The sequence below is a fragment of the Beta vulgaris genome, chromosome 4 (assembly GCF_026745355.1).
Source record: "Beta vulgaris subsp. vulgaris cultivar EL10 chromosome 4, EL10.2, whole genome shotgun sequence".
NCBI classification, from domain to species: Eukaryota; Viridiplantae; Streptophyta; class Magnoliopsida; order Caryophyllales; family Amaranthaceae; genus Beta; species Beta vulgaris.
Genome location: NC_079205.1, coordinates 65,907,096 through 65,924,257, shown reverse-complemented (window position 1 = coordinate 65,924,257; position 17,162 = coordinate 65,907,096). Strand labels below are relative to the sequence as shown.

General features: G+C 35.0%; 4 protein-coding genes across 4 annotated transcripts; 3 read left to right on the top strand and 1 right to left on the bottom strand.

Annotated features, from left to right (window-relative positions):
* Positions 1-512: 512 nt before the first annotated feature.
* Positions 513-2,579, bottom strand: LOC104889866 (probable polyamine transporter At3g13620). Its single transcript, XM_010675199.4, has one exon. It carries the CDS (start codon positions 2,092-2,094, stop codon positions 655-657), a length of 1,440 nt encoding a protein of 479 aa, XP_010673501.1. The 5' UTR covers positions 2,095-2,579; the 3' UTR covers positions 513-654.
* A 599-nt stretch (positions 2,580-3,178) lies between these two features.
* On the top strand, positions 3,179-5,855 carry LOC104889867 (uncharacterized). Its single transcript, XM_010675200.3, has 4 exons — positions 3,179-3,337; positions 3,466-3,638; positions 4,318-4,701; positions 5,036-5,855. The coding sequence occupies exons 2-4, from the start codon at positions 3,479-3,481 to the stop codon at positions 5,743-5,745; spliced, it is 1,254 nt and encodes a 417-aa protein (XP_010673502.1). The 5' UTR covers positions 3,179-3,337; positions 3,466-3,478; the 3' UTR covers positions 5,746-5,855.
* Positions 5,856-5,984: 129 nt separating this feature from the next.
* LOC104889868 (phytoene synthase 2, chloroplastic) lies at positions 5,985-9,587 on the top strand. The gene is made up of 6 exons (XM_010675201.4): positions 5,985-7,099; positions 7,422-7,472; positions 7,634-7,806; positions 8,149-8,384; positions 8,474-8,666; positions 8,956-9,587. Exons 1-6 carry the CDS (start codon positions 6,811-6,813, stop codon positions 9,130-9,132), a joined length of 1,119 nt encoding a protein of 372 aa, XP_010673503.1. The 5' UTR covers positions 5,985-6,810; the 3' UTR covers positions 9,133-9,587.
* A 1,140-nt stretch (positions 9,588-10,727) lies between these two features.
* Positions 10,728-16,253, top strand: LOC125491528 (phytoene synthase 2, chloroplastic-like). The gene is made up of 6 exons (XM_010675203.4): positions 10,728-11,299; positions 11,381-11,431; positions 14,421-14,593; positions 14,691-14,926; positions 15,350-15,542; positions 15,745-16,253. The coding sequence occupies exons 1-6, from the start codon at positions 11,008-11,010 to the stop codon at positions 15,898-15,900; spliced, it is 1,101 nt and encodes a 366-aa protein (XP_010673505.2). The 5' UTR covers positions 10,728-11,007; the 3' UTR covers positions 15,901-16,253.
* Positions 16,254-17,162: the final 909 nt, after the last annotated feature.

Genomic DNA, 17,162 nt, shown 5'->3' with positions numbered 1-17,162 from the left:
TCAAGTTCGGAAACATAATACCAACCCGGGGCAACGCCCAAGTCCAAATATTAGTTTTATAATTTAAATATATACTGATATAGTGATATCACAGTGGAATTTTCAATATTAGTTTCGAAAAGTAAAAGGTAAATGAAGCTAAACATTCCGAAATACCCCTATTTTTCTATAAGAAATATCCTTTTAAACCTATTCTTTAATTGATATTGATGGTTTATTAACCATTATCACAACAATTCTATAATTAAAATATGTATATACTGGTATAGTGCATATCACAATGGAATTTTCAGTATTAAATTGGAAAAAGAAAAGGTAAATGAAGCTAAACTTTTCAAAATATCCTTATTTTCCTAAAAAAAAATATCCATCAATTTCTCCAAATTACAAAATTTATCATCTTTTTTTTTTTGGTGAATTTTTTTTATCTATCTTAATATGCAACTATCCACCTATATATCACCCCCTCAAAAAAAAAATCTACCTATATCACAATTATACAATAAACTCTCTCAACAACCACAAGACAAGTTATTAGTTAAAATCAAACATGAATAGACATTTAATAGGTAGTAAAACAAGCTTAAGCTCCAACTCCCCAATATATCTGCAAAATCTTATTGTTTCATTCCATTACTTCCCTTGGATTTCCAATCATTCTTCAACTTGAATATTGCTAAAAGCACACCATTTCCTTGACTTGCACATCCTCATGAAAAAGAACCAAACAATCCCAGCAGCAGTCATCACACCACTCACAAGAAACACAGTCTTAGTAGCAATCACCATTATAAACACCAGAAACACAGATGGTACCAAGCACATTACTACCAAACCAGGCAACCCCATTGGCACTCGATACGGCCGCTTCAGTTGTGGTCTCTTTCTCCTTAACCATAAAAATGAGGCAAATTCCAACAACATTCCTAAACTATATAGAAAATTAGCTGATGAAATTAAGTCTGTGAAATCCAAATATGAAACTCCTAAGGTAATTACAGTTGATGCTAATATTCCTACCCATGGGGTATTAAACCATTTAGATCTCGCAGCACAAAACCTCGGTAGAAACCCAATATCTGCCATTCCTAGAACTTGAAATGAACAACTACTCAACTGAGCTTCAAACAGTCCGATTGCTGACAAAACAGCACCGATTTCGACCCAGATTTTTAACCATTTCCCAACAATCATTTGAGCTGCATCCGCCATAAACCCTGTTTCCCACAAGTTCTGATCCACAGAAACTGCACCAGTGACAGCAAAAAGGGGAATCAAGTAGGCTAAACAGGTGAATATGACAGCTACAAATAGTGCAAGTGGGAATGTTTTCTGAGGTCTGTCAACTTCACCTGCAAGTGTACTAACAGTATCCCAGAAATTCAAGTTCCAAAACAAAGTGTTTGTATATAAATTCCAGTCCTTTTTCACACCTTTTTGTCCTAAACTAATCCACCTATGAGGATGAATCTGAGGTATAGCAACCAAAGACATTACTAAAAATGGCAATAATGAAACTACTCCAAGAACAACAGCAGCATACCCCACAATTGTAAGTCCAGTATAATTCAAAAATGACAGCATCAATGTTGAAACAAATATAGCCAAGTACCTTGGTAACCCTGAATTAAAGACAGGAAACAGCTTTTTCAAGTAGTCAATGCAGAGAACAGGAAATGAAGCAATGTTAATAACTCCACTAAAAAACTTCCAAGTACCCATGATTGATCCCCAAAAGGGTCCAAACGCCCTCTCAGCCCATATAACAAAGCCGCCATCGCCCGGATATGCCGTCGATAGCTCTGCCGTGATCAGAGCCTCAGGGACACTCCAGATGAATGGAAAGATTGTGAAACCCAATAGAGCTAGTAGAGGTCCAGCTGCTTTTACTGCAGGCTCCTCTCCGTAAGGACCACCAGCAACCTCAAAGTATATGATGAATATCAGGGGAAGGAGGGTCAGCTTTTTTCTGCCTGCGCCACCACTGCCTGCACTGCCTGTTACAGGAAGTTCTTGGCCTGAGTCTGAGATAACATCATGCTTTTGTGGATAAGTACTATTAGTATTGGTTAATGGTTCATTATTTTGTACCATTGCTACTTTTTTGTGAGGATCAAATCTATTCCTGACTTCTTGTATATATACTATATTTCATATGATGACTGATTACTCACAGGTCGAATCAGATTCGAGTCAGATTAGTATCAGATTGACCCAACGGTCAAATTTGTTTCTGACACCACTACTGACGAGGTAGGAAAGTAAGATGAAACAGTGGCAAAAAAAGAGGGGACTAAATCTTCATCTAACAGAATCCTACTTTTTCTGTCAGATACTATTTTATCAAATTCATGTGCAAAACATGAAATTAAGCTATAATTGCAGTTATTAAATGCACATTTAGTATGTGCACTTAATTATATGGGTGGGTTGTTGTGTTACATGACAAAAGTGTATTGGAGTGAGCGAAGGAAATTGAAAACTTTATCTATTGTGGGGAAATAATAAAATAACAAAAAAAAAAAGGTTGTTGCCAGTTGGTGAAGAAGTGCGTAAAAGATATCATAAGTAGAAGAATCAAAGGCGAATTCAAGATTCTGATAAATGATAATAGTAAGACTTTTTATTTGCAAAACTGTAGGAATAATTGAGTTAATATAATTTGTTCTTGATACGTATCTCTATCTTCTACGTTGTGGCCCGCTACTGATTGCCGACTGGTTTATTCCAAGCTGAAATCAAAGACTCTAAAAGCATTTTGGACTTTTTTAACTGGACTTAATTGTTGGAATAGTACTCTAATAGTTGGACTCATGCATTGCACCAAAAAAAAATACTCTTTTTCCCCTTAAAAAGAAATATACTCTTACATCGAACTGAATAGAACTGGTTACAACTGAACTGAACTGAATTGGTTGCAACTGAATTGGACAGAATTAAATATAACTAATAGTAATGATAATAAATTGGAAACTAAACTGAAATAAACTGAACTCATTGTAACCAAAATTAAATTGAATTGAATTGAAATGAAAATAAAATAGGGAGAACAGACGTAAGTCCTAACAAGTACCATCAAACCAATGTTCAGAGTTTGGGCCTCCACATTTTTGCTCTCTCTGCCTCTCACAACTCAAAATTGAATTTGGGCTTCAAAAATATAACTGAACCACTCACTATATGTCTCTATCAGTCCATCACACTTAACACAAACTTCCAAATTGTACCCTCTATATGCTATTTTCGATCATTTAAAAGAAGAAAGAAAGAAAGAAAAATCTCCAAACCCAGAAATCTCACAACATTCCCCGCCAGTTAAACTCCCCACCACAATCAGGTATTCAATCATTCAACTCTTCTTTGAATCACTTCATTTCTATTATAAAAGTGAAATCTTTCTTTTATAATCTTCTGATTAACCTCTGAAATTTGATACTAATCCATAGTATTTGGTTTGTTTGACAGCATAAAACTAAAAATGGAGTTGTTTTTATGTACAAGGCATGTGATACCAACAATTAAACATTGTGATGCAATTAATCATAATTACCCAGTAAACCCTTTTCACCTTCGAAGATTTCATGTCCATTTTCGCCCCTATCGCTTTCTTGCACCTTCAAAGAAGTCATCTTTCCAAGGTAACCTTAATTTTCCATTTTTCCTTTTATTTTTGTATTTAATTCGTTGTTATTTAAATGGTAAATAATTGGACTATATCATCATTAAGTCATGTCTTCTGTTGTTAATATTTATCTTTGGTAAATAAAATTACTGTGAATAGTGGTTTCGATTACTTGTGTGCAAAAATTATGATGATGCCAAATTGTCAAGCTGTTAATAGCAAGGATTCCATGAAAACGAATATCACTATTTCATAGCTGAAATCTTCAATTTAGTGCTTGTTTATTTGACATAAATAAAAATGGGGTAAGTTTATGGAATTGTTGTGCTGTTTGGTATGCAAGATCACACCAAATTGAGTGAGAATCCTCTCTAGTGATTACACCAAGTTATATTCCTAGGGAGTTGTACTTCCTACAAATTGGAGGATGTAGATTTCCTACATAGCTGCCACTGAGAACTTCCTATAGGAATTACTGCTTTCGGCAGTAAACGAAACAACATTTTAGTACATTGCCAGTGAACTTTATTTCCTGCGTTTAACCAAACGACCACTGAGTAATAGTGTGGTGCACTGTTTACCAGTACGCCATATTTTGAGGCTCCTCGTCTAATACTATTTGTTACAATGTTTTTGTGCTATTGGTCCTTTTGATATTCTAGATATTGTTTTATTCAGAATAAGTTTTTACCTAGATTTTCAGGAATATGCAAAGCCTAGACGACTTTTGCCTACAAAGGAGCTGAGCACTTTCAGGGACGAATCACCTGACAAATTCATCTCAACTCTTCAAACAGATAGGTCAAATTCTTTGTACAAGGTCCTGCTGAGAACAAGTTCAATGTATGGATCGGACCTAAGTGACCAGAATGCAGGAATACTTGTCTGTTTAATTGACGAACATGGTGATTCAATATTGGAGAGAATTCCTGCCATTCTATGTCAAGACCATTTTCAGCAGTCAGAGGACGCTGTCACTTCTGATGTTGTCCGCTTTCAAAAAGGTTCCACCGATGAATTCATATTTTGGGGACCTAAATTGGGAAGAATTCAAGCTCTGTGGATAAGTCTTGATTCAGGTTGGCCTTTTCTAGATTATGTGCTGCTTGTAGTTTGCTGTTACTAACTGATATTGAACTTGTGAACTAATATTCTAGTCATTAAATTATCTCAAATCTTTTTGACTTGCTTATCTCAATATTTATGTCATTCTGACTTGTCTTTGACAAAACATAATGTGTTTATTATCTATTATTAGTGAATTTCGTTATTTGTTAAAAATGCTGTGGAGAGTGTTCAATGAAGGAAAGAAAAGAGGAATAAATGTGCAAATTCTAAGAGTTACTGAGATGTTTCTTATGCACTATCACAATCATGTTACGTTAAACTTCCTTTCTTCTGTTTCAAGGTCAGGTAGTTGGAGATTAGGCGGTGCAAACTTGACAGTTACCAGTGCTTATGACCACCAAAGGGAAGAATCTAGTACACCTCAGAGTATGTATTGCAGTGTCATTTACAATTTCGAAGTTGAAGATGTTATGCTCGGGGAAGGTACTGACTTGACAATGGCAGAACTTCGCCCATGTTTGGTCACAGAGCATATTGGAGCTGATTATGTCTCTTTTTTTTATGAAAGTTCTGCACAAGATGTATCACGTGCAGAAAAGGGATTAACAAATGAAGACAGCATGAGAAGTTATGCAGATTTGAAATTCTCTTTGTTACTATATGATTCTATGCTTGTTTTTGCTGGCACCTCCATTACTTCCATCAGTGCAGGTCAGGATACCGCCTTAGCCTTTTTAACTGGGGGTATCGGTGGCTTCATGTACCTGCTTCTCTTGCAGAGGTCTGTGGACACGTTACCGGCTCCTGAATTAGCTGCAACCAGCAAGGGAAATAACTTCAACAGGCTGTTTGGAGGAGTCAAAGGTCCAATAGTGGTGTTCGTGTTTGCGGTTTCTATTGCCGTTCTAGCAATGAAGCACGACAAACCGGATTTCGGAGCAGCATTAACTTCGAGAGAAATCGTGGCGGGAATGGTTGGTTTTCTTGCTTGCAAAGTTTCAGTAGTATTGGCAGCTTTCAAACCTGTGTCAATGGGCATGGAAGATAATGATTGATGTATCTTTCTGCTCTCTATATGTAGGGCTTGTTCAGGACTTCAGGTTCTGATTTCCCCACTTCTTATGTACAAAAACTTTGTTAATGATGTATACTTTTTAATATTGAATTCTCTGTTAATTTTGTCCTGTTAGATTGACTAAAGAGTAGCACAGAGCACATATATATCAGCTTGCTTTCTAATCCTGTACTCCCTCAGTATTTTTTTTAAACTTTACCCATTTTCTTTTGCACAGTCTCCCACGCATATCTTTGATCATTAATTAGGCATTAGGGCCTGTTTTCTTCGGCATAAAACATCTGATCTGAATTGAATTGAACGGAATTGAACTGAATTGAACTGAACTGAAATGAATAGTGATATGTGAGAGTAAAAGTATTGTCAAGAGCTGAACTGAATTGAACTGGACTGGACTGGACTGAACTGAACTGAAAATAAGTTGGGGACAACAGGCCTTAGTATCACTAGTTCAACCTATACAAAAGGATTTGTTAAAGGAGAATATTGATGTCATATAAATCATATCCGGGCTAAATTTTAATTTTTTTATTAACAATCTAATGCAATTACGATATTTATCAAGCTAACATAATTATCAAAAACATTTTAAATAACTGAGAAATGAACTAAATTACCATTATTTAATGACACCTAGCGTAGTTAAGAAACTTAGCATTAATTAAGGGATCTAGAGCATTTTCTTATTAAGATGGTTTACAAGTTGCTTGGTTTTCAAATAATGATACTTACATTTGAATCAAAATGCAACTACTTCAAATATAATATGTTCCTAATTACACCATGACACCATGTACAACCTACTCTTTCCAATAATTGCAGGTTTTATTCAGTCAACCAGCAAACCCCCTTAGGCTAATCAAAGAATAAACTAATTGAGATTCTTGTAGTTAATCACTTAGATTTACATTCATACAGTATATTACCACATTTGCAACGCATGATTCAGATATAAGTGATCCAATCTATTTCATTTGAGATTGGAATCCATCACATAAGCAAGTACTTCAACTTCTAATACAGAAACTACGCATATCAGGAAATTATGTATTCATCAACCTTGCAGTTGCAGTTGCAGTTGATAACCATGAAGCCTACATATGCATCAAAAGACGCTCAAATACAGGTGGTGCAAAGAAAAGAAACAATCTTCGCCGGAATATCGAATAAGGGTGGAGATCATCCTGTTGATTTACATGTTCAGCAGCTACTTCAGAGGCAGGCCAAGGGCTCAACTCGCCGAAAAAATACCCATTTTGATCGTTCCCTTCTTACACATGCTTACGAGCGCTGTCGAAAAATTTGTGCTCAACATGCTACCACCTTTTATCTTGGTACTTTTATACTTCTCTCTTTCTACTCGACTTTAAAAGGTCTCAACTTTCGACTAACTTAAAATGATCCTGACTTTGGGATAATACGATATTCAACCTAGATTGACTAGCTAAGATTGTGTCACATGACACTTTTAAGCGATTTAGCTAGTCAATATAGGTTGAAGACCGTTTTAGATACCAGTCAAAGTTGAGATCGTGCCAAATCAATCGAAAATTAAAGATCTTTTAAAATAGATCATAGTTATGAGTTATGACTAGTATATTAATTAATGCTTACCATTCAAACTATTACTTGTAAAGTTGTATTCATTTTTTATAGGAAGTTTGTTGATGACTGCGGAAAGAAAGAAAGCAGTATGGGCTGTTTATGGTATGTGATCAAAATTTAATTTTGGCGTCTTATCATTTTCATTAGTGGTAATCTTTTACATTTCATTAAATAAACTACAAACTAGCACCATTTCATATCTATTCCATGACAAAATTGATAAGTAATTAAATGGTTTCAGCATTGTGTTTACTTAATGGCAGCTTGGGCCCAAAGAACAGATGAGCTAGTAGATGTTGCAAATTCTATCCTGGCTAGCCCAGCCATGTTAGATAGCTGGGAAGAGAGGCTTGAAGACATCTTTGCTGGACAGCCACATGACATAATAGACACCGCGTTGGCTCACACTGTTCAACAATTTCCCCTTGACATCAAGGTTTTTATTTGCAATTTTTTGCTCGCAATGATAATTAAGGTTCTGTTTGGTTTGACGGAAAACAATTTCAATGGAAAATGATTTTAGATGATAAAAATATGCAAAGGAAAACACAATTTGTCAATTTCAAATTAGTTTCCTTTGTTTGGGTTTTACAAGAAAATTTAGAGAAAGGGAAAATATAAATGCCCTTTATTTACAAGCCAATATTGGATCATACCCTTTACAAGTCAATCAAATGAAAATGCGAAAATAATTTTCCAGGAAAATGTTTTCTTACTAACCAAACACAAAATCTCTTAGTTCATCAACATTAATTCACATGTCTTGATGATTAATTAGCTGTTCAAAGATATGATAAAGGGAATGAGAATGGATACATGGAAAACTCGTTACAACAACTATCAAGAGCTCGAAATGTATTGCTACTATGTAGCAGGAACAGTTGGCTTAATGACTGTTCCAATAGCAGGAATTTCACCAAAGTGTGTAACTTCTACAACAAGCATTTATAAAGCTGCAGTTTCCTTAGGAATTGGAAACCAGTTAACTAACATCCTTAGAGATGTAATAGAAGAGTAAGATCTCGGTACTCATTGCAGTTCAAAGGTTTTTCTTTTTACCTGAGCTTATGTATAAGAATGTTGTACCTATTTTTTCAATGTAGTGCTTCCATGGGGAGAGTGTACCTTCCACAAGACGAGCTCGAAGAGTTCGGGTTGACAGATAAAGACATTTTCTCTAGGAATGTTACAGAGGAATGGCGAGAGTTCACAAAGAATCAGATAACAAGGGCAAGACATCATTACGATCAAGCAGAACAAGGTGTTTCACAGCTAGACAGTGCTAGTAGGTGGCCGGTAAGCAACTTTCTTTAGTTGATAGTTAGGTGTAATTTCATAAGTAATACTTCCTCCATTCTGAAATAGGTGAAACACGCACTCGTCTCTTTTATGTGAGAGCTGTTTGAAAGAAGCGTTTCACTTATTTCAGAACCGAAGATACTACACACAACTTATGAAACTATATATACAAAGATAACTTAGTTACATGATTATATCTAACTGTCAATGATGAATATGTGTGGATTTGTTAGTCTCTACTAATAGGTTGAGAAAATGAGGGTTCTTTTGACTTTTATTAACATAGATTTGGGCATCAATGATGCTGTACAAGAAGATTTTGGATAAGATAGAGGAAAACAATTACGACAACTTGACAAAGCGAGCTAAAGTTGGGACTGCTGAGAAGCTCCTTATGCTCCCACTAGCTTACGCCAAAGCCTCAGGGTGGCAGTGTCGAGGCACGATGTTACTCCCTCACTGATGTCATGCTGTACGTTCATACAAATATAGTTCTGGCAAAACTACTTGATAAACCTCTTGTTGCATGATTTAGACTATTATGATGATTGATGAGAAGTTGAGTTATGTAATCTCGAAATTATTTATCTGATTAAATCTCAAATATGATGAAATCAGAAACTCGATTTTCATAAGACTTTGATATGTGCTATTTTACATGTTAGTTATTCTGCTTATATATGGAAAATTTAACCTGAATAATCTTAGTTATGATCATCAGCTTTTCCCCGTAGACATTAAGATTTTTGTCAAAGGATCAACTCAACCAAAAGCTTAAGTTGATGGTTGAGGTTCCTGAAATAGATTTATATTCTATCACGCCCCCTCACGCAAGAGCCTTTTGGGCTTGAAGTGTGGATGCAACACAGGCCGCTCTCATACCTTGCGCTAAATATTCCAATGAGAAATGAGCGGTGGATAAGATTCGAACCCGTAACCTTTTTGTCACGCTGGCTCTTGATACCATGTCAAAGGACCAACTCAACCAAAAGCCTAAACCGATGGTTGAGGTTGCTGGAATAGATCTATATTCTATCAATTTTACTCGCATTTTCTCCTCAGATTTTTAGGTTATGTTTGGTTAGGAAAATGATATATAGTATAGTACATGATTGAGAAAAAAAATTCAAAGGAACACACAAATTTGAATTAGTTTCCTTTGTTTAGCTTCTTACAAGAACGTTTCAAAAACAAAGCTTCTTACAAGAAGAGTTAGATAAAAAGGCAAAATGAAAATGGAAGGGAAATGTTGGAGATGAGAAAAGAAAGAGAAAGGATAAGATCAAATAAGGAGGAAAATGTGGCATTGATTTCTTGAAAAAGAAACTCCACTAATCTTGTTATGTTTTATAGGAAAATTTACCAATTTATGTCTACCTCATATGGACGATTAAACAGATCAAAGAGAGAGCTAAAGCCTTCACTTGGTGTACGTGTATGGTCCTCAAGGTTGATTGTAATCTTGTTATTAATTACTCCCTCCGTCCCAAAATATAGTTCCCATTTCATTTTGCACAGTCTCCAAGACGTATTTTTGACCTACGATATCTTCTATTTTTTATCAGTAAAAAATATAAAAAGTTGATATTATGAATTTATACATTGAGACGAATCTAACAAGACCCCTCATGAATATGTTTTTTTTTTTGTATACATTAGTAAGAATATTTGGTCAAAGTTTTTAAAATTTGACTCCCAAAATAGAAATGTAAACTATATTTTGGGACGGAGCTAGGGAGTATGTTTTACGGCAAAATCTACCAATTTATGTCCACTTCATATGGACGTTTAAACATATCAAAGAGATAGCTAAAACCTTCACTTGGTGTACGTGTATGGTCCCTCAAGGTTGATCGAGCCAATTTGCTCGTAATTTAGCTAGACGTTGTGTGGATACTATGATTAGTTTATGTCTTCTTAGGTTCTTTGTTTATTTTGTTTCTATCAATAATAACTCAGGAGCTTGACATTTATTGATACTATCTTAGATGATAATGAAAGATTACGAAGAAATTTAGAAAGTACGTAAGATATAGGCAAACATCAATAGTGAAACTTATGACCTTTAGTACGATTATCAGCATGAGACGTCTTTTAAACAAATGACCTATAAATTTATGGCCATTAGTCTAGACTACTATAACTATCATTTGTTAATTGTGCGTGCAAGAGTATAGAACATCGACAGTGAAATTGTGCTCTTGCTCCACATGTTTCTGATGAATTAATCTATTTAAGATCAAAACTTTATAACATAAGACAGGAGTCCAAACACTTGAAGTTAAACTTCGTTTCAGCGTAACTTACAATTCAGCAACTGATAAATAGTAAAATTAATATGTTGAGCTCCTCGATAGCCTTGCACTTGCTGCCAGTAGTGCCTGGCAGCAGTGGCCGGTCCTCGTCGTCGGCGGCGCGAAAATCAAAGGGAACAACCAAACCAACAAGCTCGTTTACTGTGTCAAATAAGAGCATTGATTTTTTCAATGAATTACAAGTAGAACAAGTCATTGAAAGACAGTCCAAATGCTTAAATCCCAAAAAACAAATTTATGATCCTGCTCTTCTTAGAGAGGCCTACAAGAGTTGCCAAAATATTTGTGCTCAGCATGCTAAGAGCTATTATCTAGGTACATACAAGACTTTCCTTGTTGTTATGATTCTTGGTGATTAATTGTAGACTTGTTGTAACTCTTTTCGTGATTTTACAGGAAGTTTGTTGTTGACTGAAGAAAGAACAAAAGCAATATGGGCTATTTATGGTGCGTCGCGTTCTCATCCGTATCAGCTATTTTTTCAACTAGGGATGTTTATGCGAATCTCGTGAAATTATTTAGATAGAGATTTAGTCTATGTTTAGTTGACTTTAATCTTGCTTATCTAAGAAATATCATGCATATTAGTGCACATTAATGAAAATAAAAAAAAAAAGTTCACATCAGAATAGACCTCGTAAAATAATAATAAATATTATACTTGAAATCTTTCTTAAAATTAGCTGAATAACACATCATAGGATTTCTTATCATAGGCATGAGTGCACATGTACACTATGCATATGTTACTTAACATAGCTATACTCAATTCACGATCATAAAATTATAAATCAAAAAAATTTACGAGAAGAAATCTTTTCCATTTTTCTGTCATTAATTGTTACATTTTTGGCGTTGACTGTCAGTTCGTTTACTCCCATCTCTCTTAACATTCATTGACCCTCAACGACAAATCGACAATTTGGTAAAAAAAAAACTTGCTCTAACGACAAATTGATAAAAAATTCGAGCTCCAGTGACATTTAGGACAATTTTTCTATAATGTTTCGATTTGATCAAAACGTGCACTTTACAAAATTTTATTTCAAATTGGAAAAATAGTATGTAGTGACAAGAGAACTTAATTAGATAAAAACACGAAAAATCTATATCAAAGGCATGTAAATGCACGCATTGAATGTTGATCAAACTGGAAAATTCTTTAAAATATGGTCTAATTGTCGCTAGGAATCCATTTTATTTACCACGAATTGTCGTCAAAACTCATTTTATTTACCTAAATGTCGTTTGAGCTCTTTTTTTTTTTTACCAACTTGTCGCTGAAGATTTTTATTTTTATCAATTTGTCGCTAGAGCAGGTTTTTTTTATCAAATTGTCATTGAAGGTCACTTTTTTTTACCAATCTGATCGATTAGCCTAGGCATGAGTTTGCATGTACCGCTATGCATATGTCACTAAACATAGCTATAAGCCAACCTGAATTAGCTTCAAAGGCTCTAATTACCACGTACCTATTATCCTATATGATGATATGTTTATAAATAGTCTTATATGACCTTAGGACGCATCCCTTGATGTAGTGTTATATATTCCCGGGATCGGAACGACTCGAACTGTGCATTATAGCCTTTAAATGTGGTGACAACGAGACTTCTCTAAACTCAACAATGATCTTCTTTGATGAGCTTCCTAAGTGCGCAAATAAATACATGCACGGTGCACCCAAGTGCATGTAGAGCATGGTGCACCCTTTTCTAAACTATTGGATGGTTAGGGGCCTCTACATTGCCTTAAAAAGCAGTTTATACTCGTTTGGTGTCTTCACTCTTCCCCAACCTTGAACTGTACTTACCTTCCTTTATTATTCGGAGGACTCCCAACACCACTTATGACCTTAATTAGGATTCTTTCAAATCAAAGTGTGGATTATGCACCAGGGTGCACAATACTCATTGTGCACCCAAAGAGGACATATCATTTATATAAAAGAACACGGACTTTTTTCAACAATTTTTTTACTTTAAAAAAGAGCACACGAGTTAAAATTAAAGAACGTGTAAATTTATATTTATAAAAGAACAAAGGTTATAATGAAAAGAACATATAGTAAATGAACATTTACAATTAAGGTAAAAGAACATATACCTTTTAAATTTAAATATGAAAAAAGAATCTTTAGTTGCAAAATTTAAGGAAACAAATAACAATAATTTTTTAAAATTACAGACTCTAAAAATGATAAAACAACGTAGTTTAAAAAAGGGTGCACCATGCTCTACATGCACTTAGGTGCATGTACTTATTTGCGCTTTCAAATAGCCTTTCATGACCTAATATGCATCGTGTTGGGATCCTCTAGAGTTTCAAAATAACTCTACACGGTAGAGTTCGTTAAATATCAGTCGTTGATTAAGAAATCAAAGGCTTGTATTTTCTTTCCCAAAAATCCCCCTATTTTCCCCCGAATATCCTACCCATATCTTTTCCTTTTCCACTAATCATGAGCCCTTGATTTTATAATATATGGTCAGGATTCAACTCTACTTTGTAGAATTTTCATAAAACTCTAGAGGATATTTACAGATATGCATCATATTCCCTGGGGTCAATGTCCCTGCCCCGTAAATGTCTGAAACAATGAGTTATAAAGCCTTCAAATATGGTCATTCAAGAGATATTCTAATTTTTGTCCTAGGCCTTCACGAGATTATGGGGATGACTTCGAGTGTTCGGGACCCTCTACATTGCGCCACAAAGGCTCTTTATAGTTTATTTTCTATATATTCTATTCAACCTCAAATTATCTTCAAAGGCCATCATATGTTTGTACTTTGTCGTGGAGGTGAGTTCTCGTGTAGTTTGTTTCCTGTCCCCTGGTGAAAACGTGTATTATAACCTTCAAATTTTGCTAGTTTGAGTATGTTTTTGGACTTTTTTCGATCCGACTATATCTTTTATCTGGGACCATCTCGCCGAAGGCCTTATAGTGCCCAGAGATGAATATCAAGTTGTTGGAACCCTCTACGCTGCCTCAAAGAAATAAGAAACGACCTCACTCATGAGAGCATGTTGGGATTGGATAATGCTTTTTAAATTAGAGGCAAAATGAAGACAATGAAGATGAATTTAGGCGATAGTAGAAGAGGTAGTGTAAACTACGCAAGGAGAGAGTTAGAAGCAGAATTATTGCCCTCATTATTCTAAAGCTTATATATTACCCGAAGGATGGTGGGTAACTATTAGTATTAGTCTATTCTATGTAACACGACTACTTCTTTTAGGTCACGTACTCGTACTCGTACCCGTGCCCAATACGATACGTATTCTCTATGGGCACGCGTACACATTCCTAAAATTTCGTCGCGTCCCCGTACCTGAAATCGAATCAGTATCGTTTCCATATCCGTCTCTGTGCAACCTAGAGTCTCTTACCTCGTGGCTCATAATCCTACTCTGTCTCGTGATCATTGTCAGCTTGGGGTCGGAGGACAGATGAGCTAGTGGATGGTGAAAATGCCAACAACGCGAGTTCAGCTGTGCTGGATATCTGGGAAAACAGGCTTGAAGACATCTTCAACGGATGCCCATATGACACAATTGACACTGCCTTGGCTGATACTATCCAGCAATATCCCTTAGACATCAAGGTTGGTTAAACTACTTTGCATTTTTAGTTCCTGTTAGTTTTACATTATTCACTTACATATACTGGTTATTAACTTATATATACTGGTGATTTATTAGCCATTTAAAGATATGATAAAAGGAATGAGAATGGACACATGGAAGAGTCGTTACAACAACTATGAAGAGCTTGAACTATACTGCTACTATGTGGCTGGAACAGTTGGCCTAATGACTCTTCCGATTTTTGGAACTTCACTGGACACAGTAACTTCTACACAAAGCATTTATAAGGCTGCGATTTCCTTGGGAATCGCGAACCAACTAACTAACATCCTTCGAGATGTAGTTGAAGAGTAAGAAGCTTGATCTCTTCTAATTATCGCACTGTTAATCATTTTGTTGAAATATGTCTTGAATTATCTGGGCTAAGTTTAATTTAACCTAGCAAATGAGGTCTAGCGTGTGCAGTTTAGTAGATCGTTTCTGTTTTTGGGTTCGGTTTTAGGCCCATTTTGTTTAGGTTAATTAGAAGGGTACTATATAAACCTTTTAGTTAACCTTTGCCAACTTTCTATTATTTGTACTTTCTCCTCAAGATAATAGAATTGTTCTCCTCTACTTGTGAACGTAGCTAATACTTTATTAGTGAACCACGTTAAAATCTGTATGCTTTTTTTTCCTTCGTTGTTTATTGCGTTCGTTAGAACACATTTTTAGACATGTACATGATTGTGCTCAACCCAACTAAGAATTCACTCCTTGTAATATCAATATAGTGCTTCGATGGGGAGAGTGTACCTTCCACAAGACGAGCTTCGAGAGTTTGGCTTAACAGACGCTGACATCTTCTCTAGGAAGGTCACAAAGGAATGGCGAGAACTCACAAAGAAACAGATAGCAAGAGCAAGATACTATTACGATCAAGCAGTGGAAGCCATTTATCAGCTAGACCGTGCTAGTAGATGGCCGGTATGTATTACGCAAAGTATATACTTCCTCCGTTTCGTTTTAAATGCAACAAATGGGTAATATTTGTGAGATGTAAAATATTCATTTGTTGCATTTAAAACGAAACAGAGGAAGTACTATATTGTTACTTATGAACATTTGTAGATTTGTTAGCTGATTTGAACAAAACTCTGCTATACGTTCATGAATTTTGTTAATCTAGGTGTGGGCATCAATGATGTTGTATCGGAAAATATTGGATAAGATAGAGGAAAACAACTACGACAACTTGACAAAGCAAGCAAGAGTTGGGAATGCTGAAAAGCTTCTTATGTTGCCACTAGCTTATGCCAAAGCCAAGGGTTGGCAGTGTGATTAGTATAATTAACCAGCAATAAATTAGTATAATACCGTGTTATCGAGTTTGCTTGCTTCCTAATTATTGATTATGTTGCTGACACATGTATTTTCATGGCAAACTCATAACTCATTGATCATTTACGTTCTCCATTCATGTGCTCATGTACAAAGGATATAATGTTAGAGTATGTGAGATGGTGCACCACATACATCCGAATGTATGGTTAATACTAGATGTATCATTTAGGATAATTGGATCGGATCATCTCATATACATAATAGTTTTGGAAATCACTTTATATGCCCTATTTTATAGAAAAATTTGTGTATAAAAATTTGAAAAAGTCATCCAATAAATACTCTATTTGTTTATCTTTGTCACTTGAAATTTTGACACTATTCGTAATTAGAGAGCTTTGCTATATTTTTCTATTTAGATATAAGAAAAAAATATAATCATGCAAGGTATTTCATCTCAATAAAAATTAAATATTTAATTTTGATCATTTTTACTGATATGTAATAAAAGATATTTAAGGACGAATAAGAACATTAGCGAACGTGCAAAATAAAAGTAGGAAAGTTAAGAAATAGTTTATTAGGTAATTTATAAAAAAAAAGTTCCAAAAGAATTAGTAGTTGCCCAAACTTTACCTAAAATAAAATCACATGTTTGAAACGATTTACAGCACTTACTTTAAGCAGTTCATTAAACCAATTGGTGTTCTGCCAAAATTAGAAATAATTGAGATGCAAGATGGACCACAAAGTAGGAAAAATTGAAAATTTGAGTCAACGTTAAGGCGCTGCGTTGACATGTACTCTAGATGTTTAACTATGTAACTTTCTCATGAATCTTATCTCTCATTATATAGTAATTAATTATTTTTTATTTGAATTATGTGCAGCCAGTTTTAAAGATAAAACTAGTATTTGGGTTCGGACATCGTTCCGAGTTGGTATCGTATTTCCGAACTTGATATACATTTTTTTTCATTTCCCACTAAAATATATTAAGGAAAACTCAACATTCAAAAGATACAAATATAATAATATGGACACTTAAAATATGATTAAAAGTTGGTTAAGATGGTAATTGTGTCAATTTATAATAGCAAGAAGTCACGGGTTCAAACCTTGTTGCAAGCTAATTTTATTTTTGTTCATCGACATACCTTAAACTGATCACTGTATTCAAAAAGTGGTATGTTCTCTTCTTAATATTGAACTTGAATAGTTGTCTAATTGAGGTTGAGGTGGTGGAGTAGTGGTATCGCTTCC

Coding starts and splice junctions, on each gene's coding strand:
- LOC104889866 (XM_010675199.4), bottom strand. CDS start 2,094: ATGGTACAAAATAATGAACCATTAACCAATACTAATAGTACTTATCCA.
- LOC104889867 (XM_010675200.3), top strand. CDS start 3,479: ATGGAGTTGTTTTTATGTACAAGGCATGTGATACCAACAATTAAACAT. Junction 3,639..4,317: donor AAAGAAGTCATCTTTCCAAG/GTAACCTTAATT, acceptor GTTTTTACCTAG/ATTTTCAGGAATATGCAAAG. Junction 4,702..5,035: donor GTGGATAAGTCTTGATTCAG/GTTGGCCTTTTC, acceptor TTTCAAGGTCAG/GTAGTTGGAGATTAGGCGGT.
- LOC104889868 (XM_010675201.4), top strand. CDS start 6,811: ATGTATTCATCAACCTTGCAGTTGCAGTTGCAGTTGATAACCATGAAG. Junction 7,100..7,421: donor TGCTACCACCTTTTATCTTG/GTACTTTTATAC, acceptor CATTTTTTATAG/GAAGTTTGTTGATGACTGCG. Junction 7,473..7,633: donor AGCAGTATGGGCTGTTTATG/GTATGTGATCAA, acceptor ACTTAATGGCAG/CTTGGGCCCAAAGAACAGAT.
- LOC125491528 (XM_010675203.4), top strand. CDS start 11,008: ATGTTGAGCTCCTCGATAGCCTTGCACTTGCTGCCAGTAGTGCCTGGC. Junction 14,594..14,690: donor AATATCCCTTAGACATCAAG/GTTGGTTAAACT, acceptor GTGATTTATTAG/CCATTTAAAGATATGATAAA. Junction 15,543..15,744: donor ACCGTGCTAGTAGATGGCCG/GTATGTATTACG, acceptor TTGTTAATCTAG/GTGTGGGCATCAATGATGTT.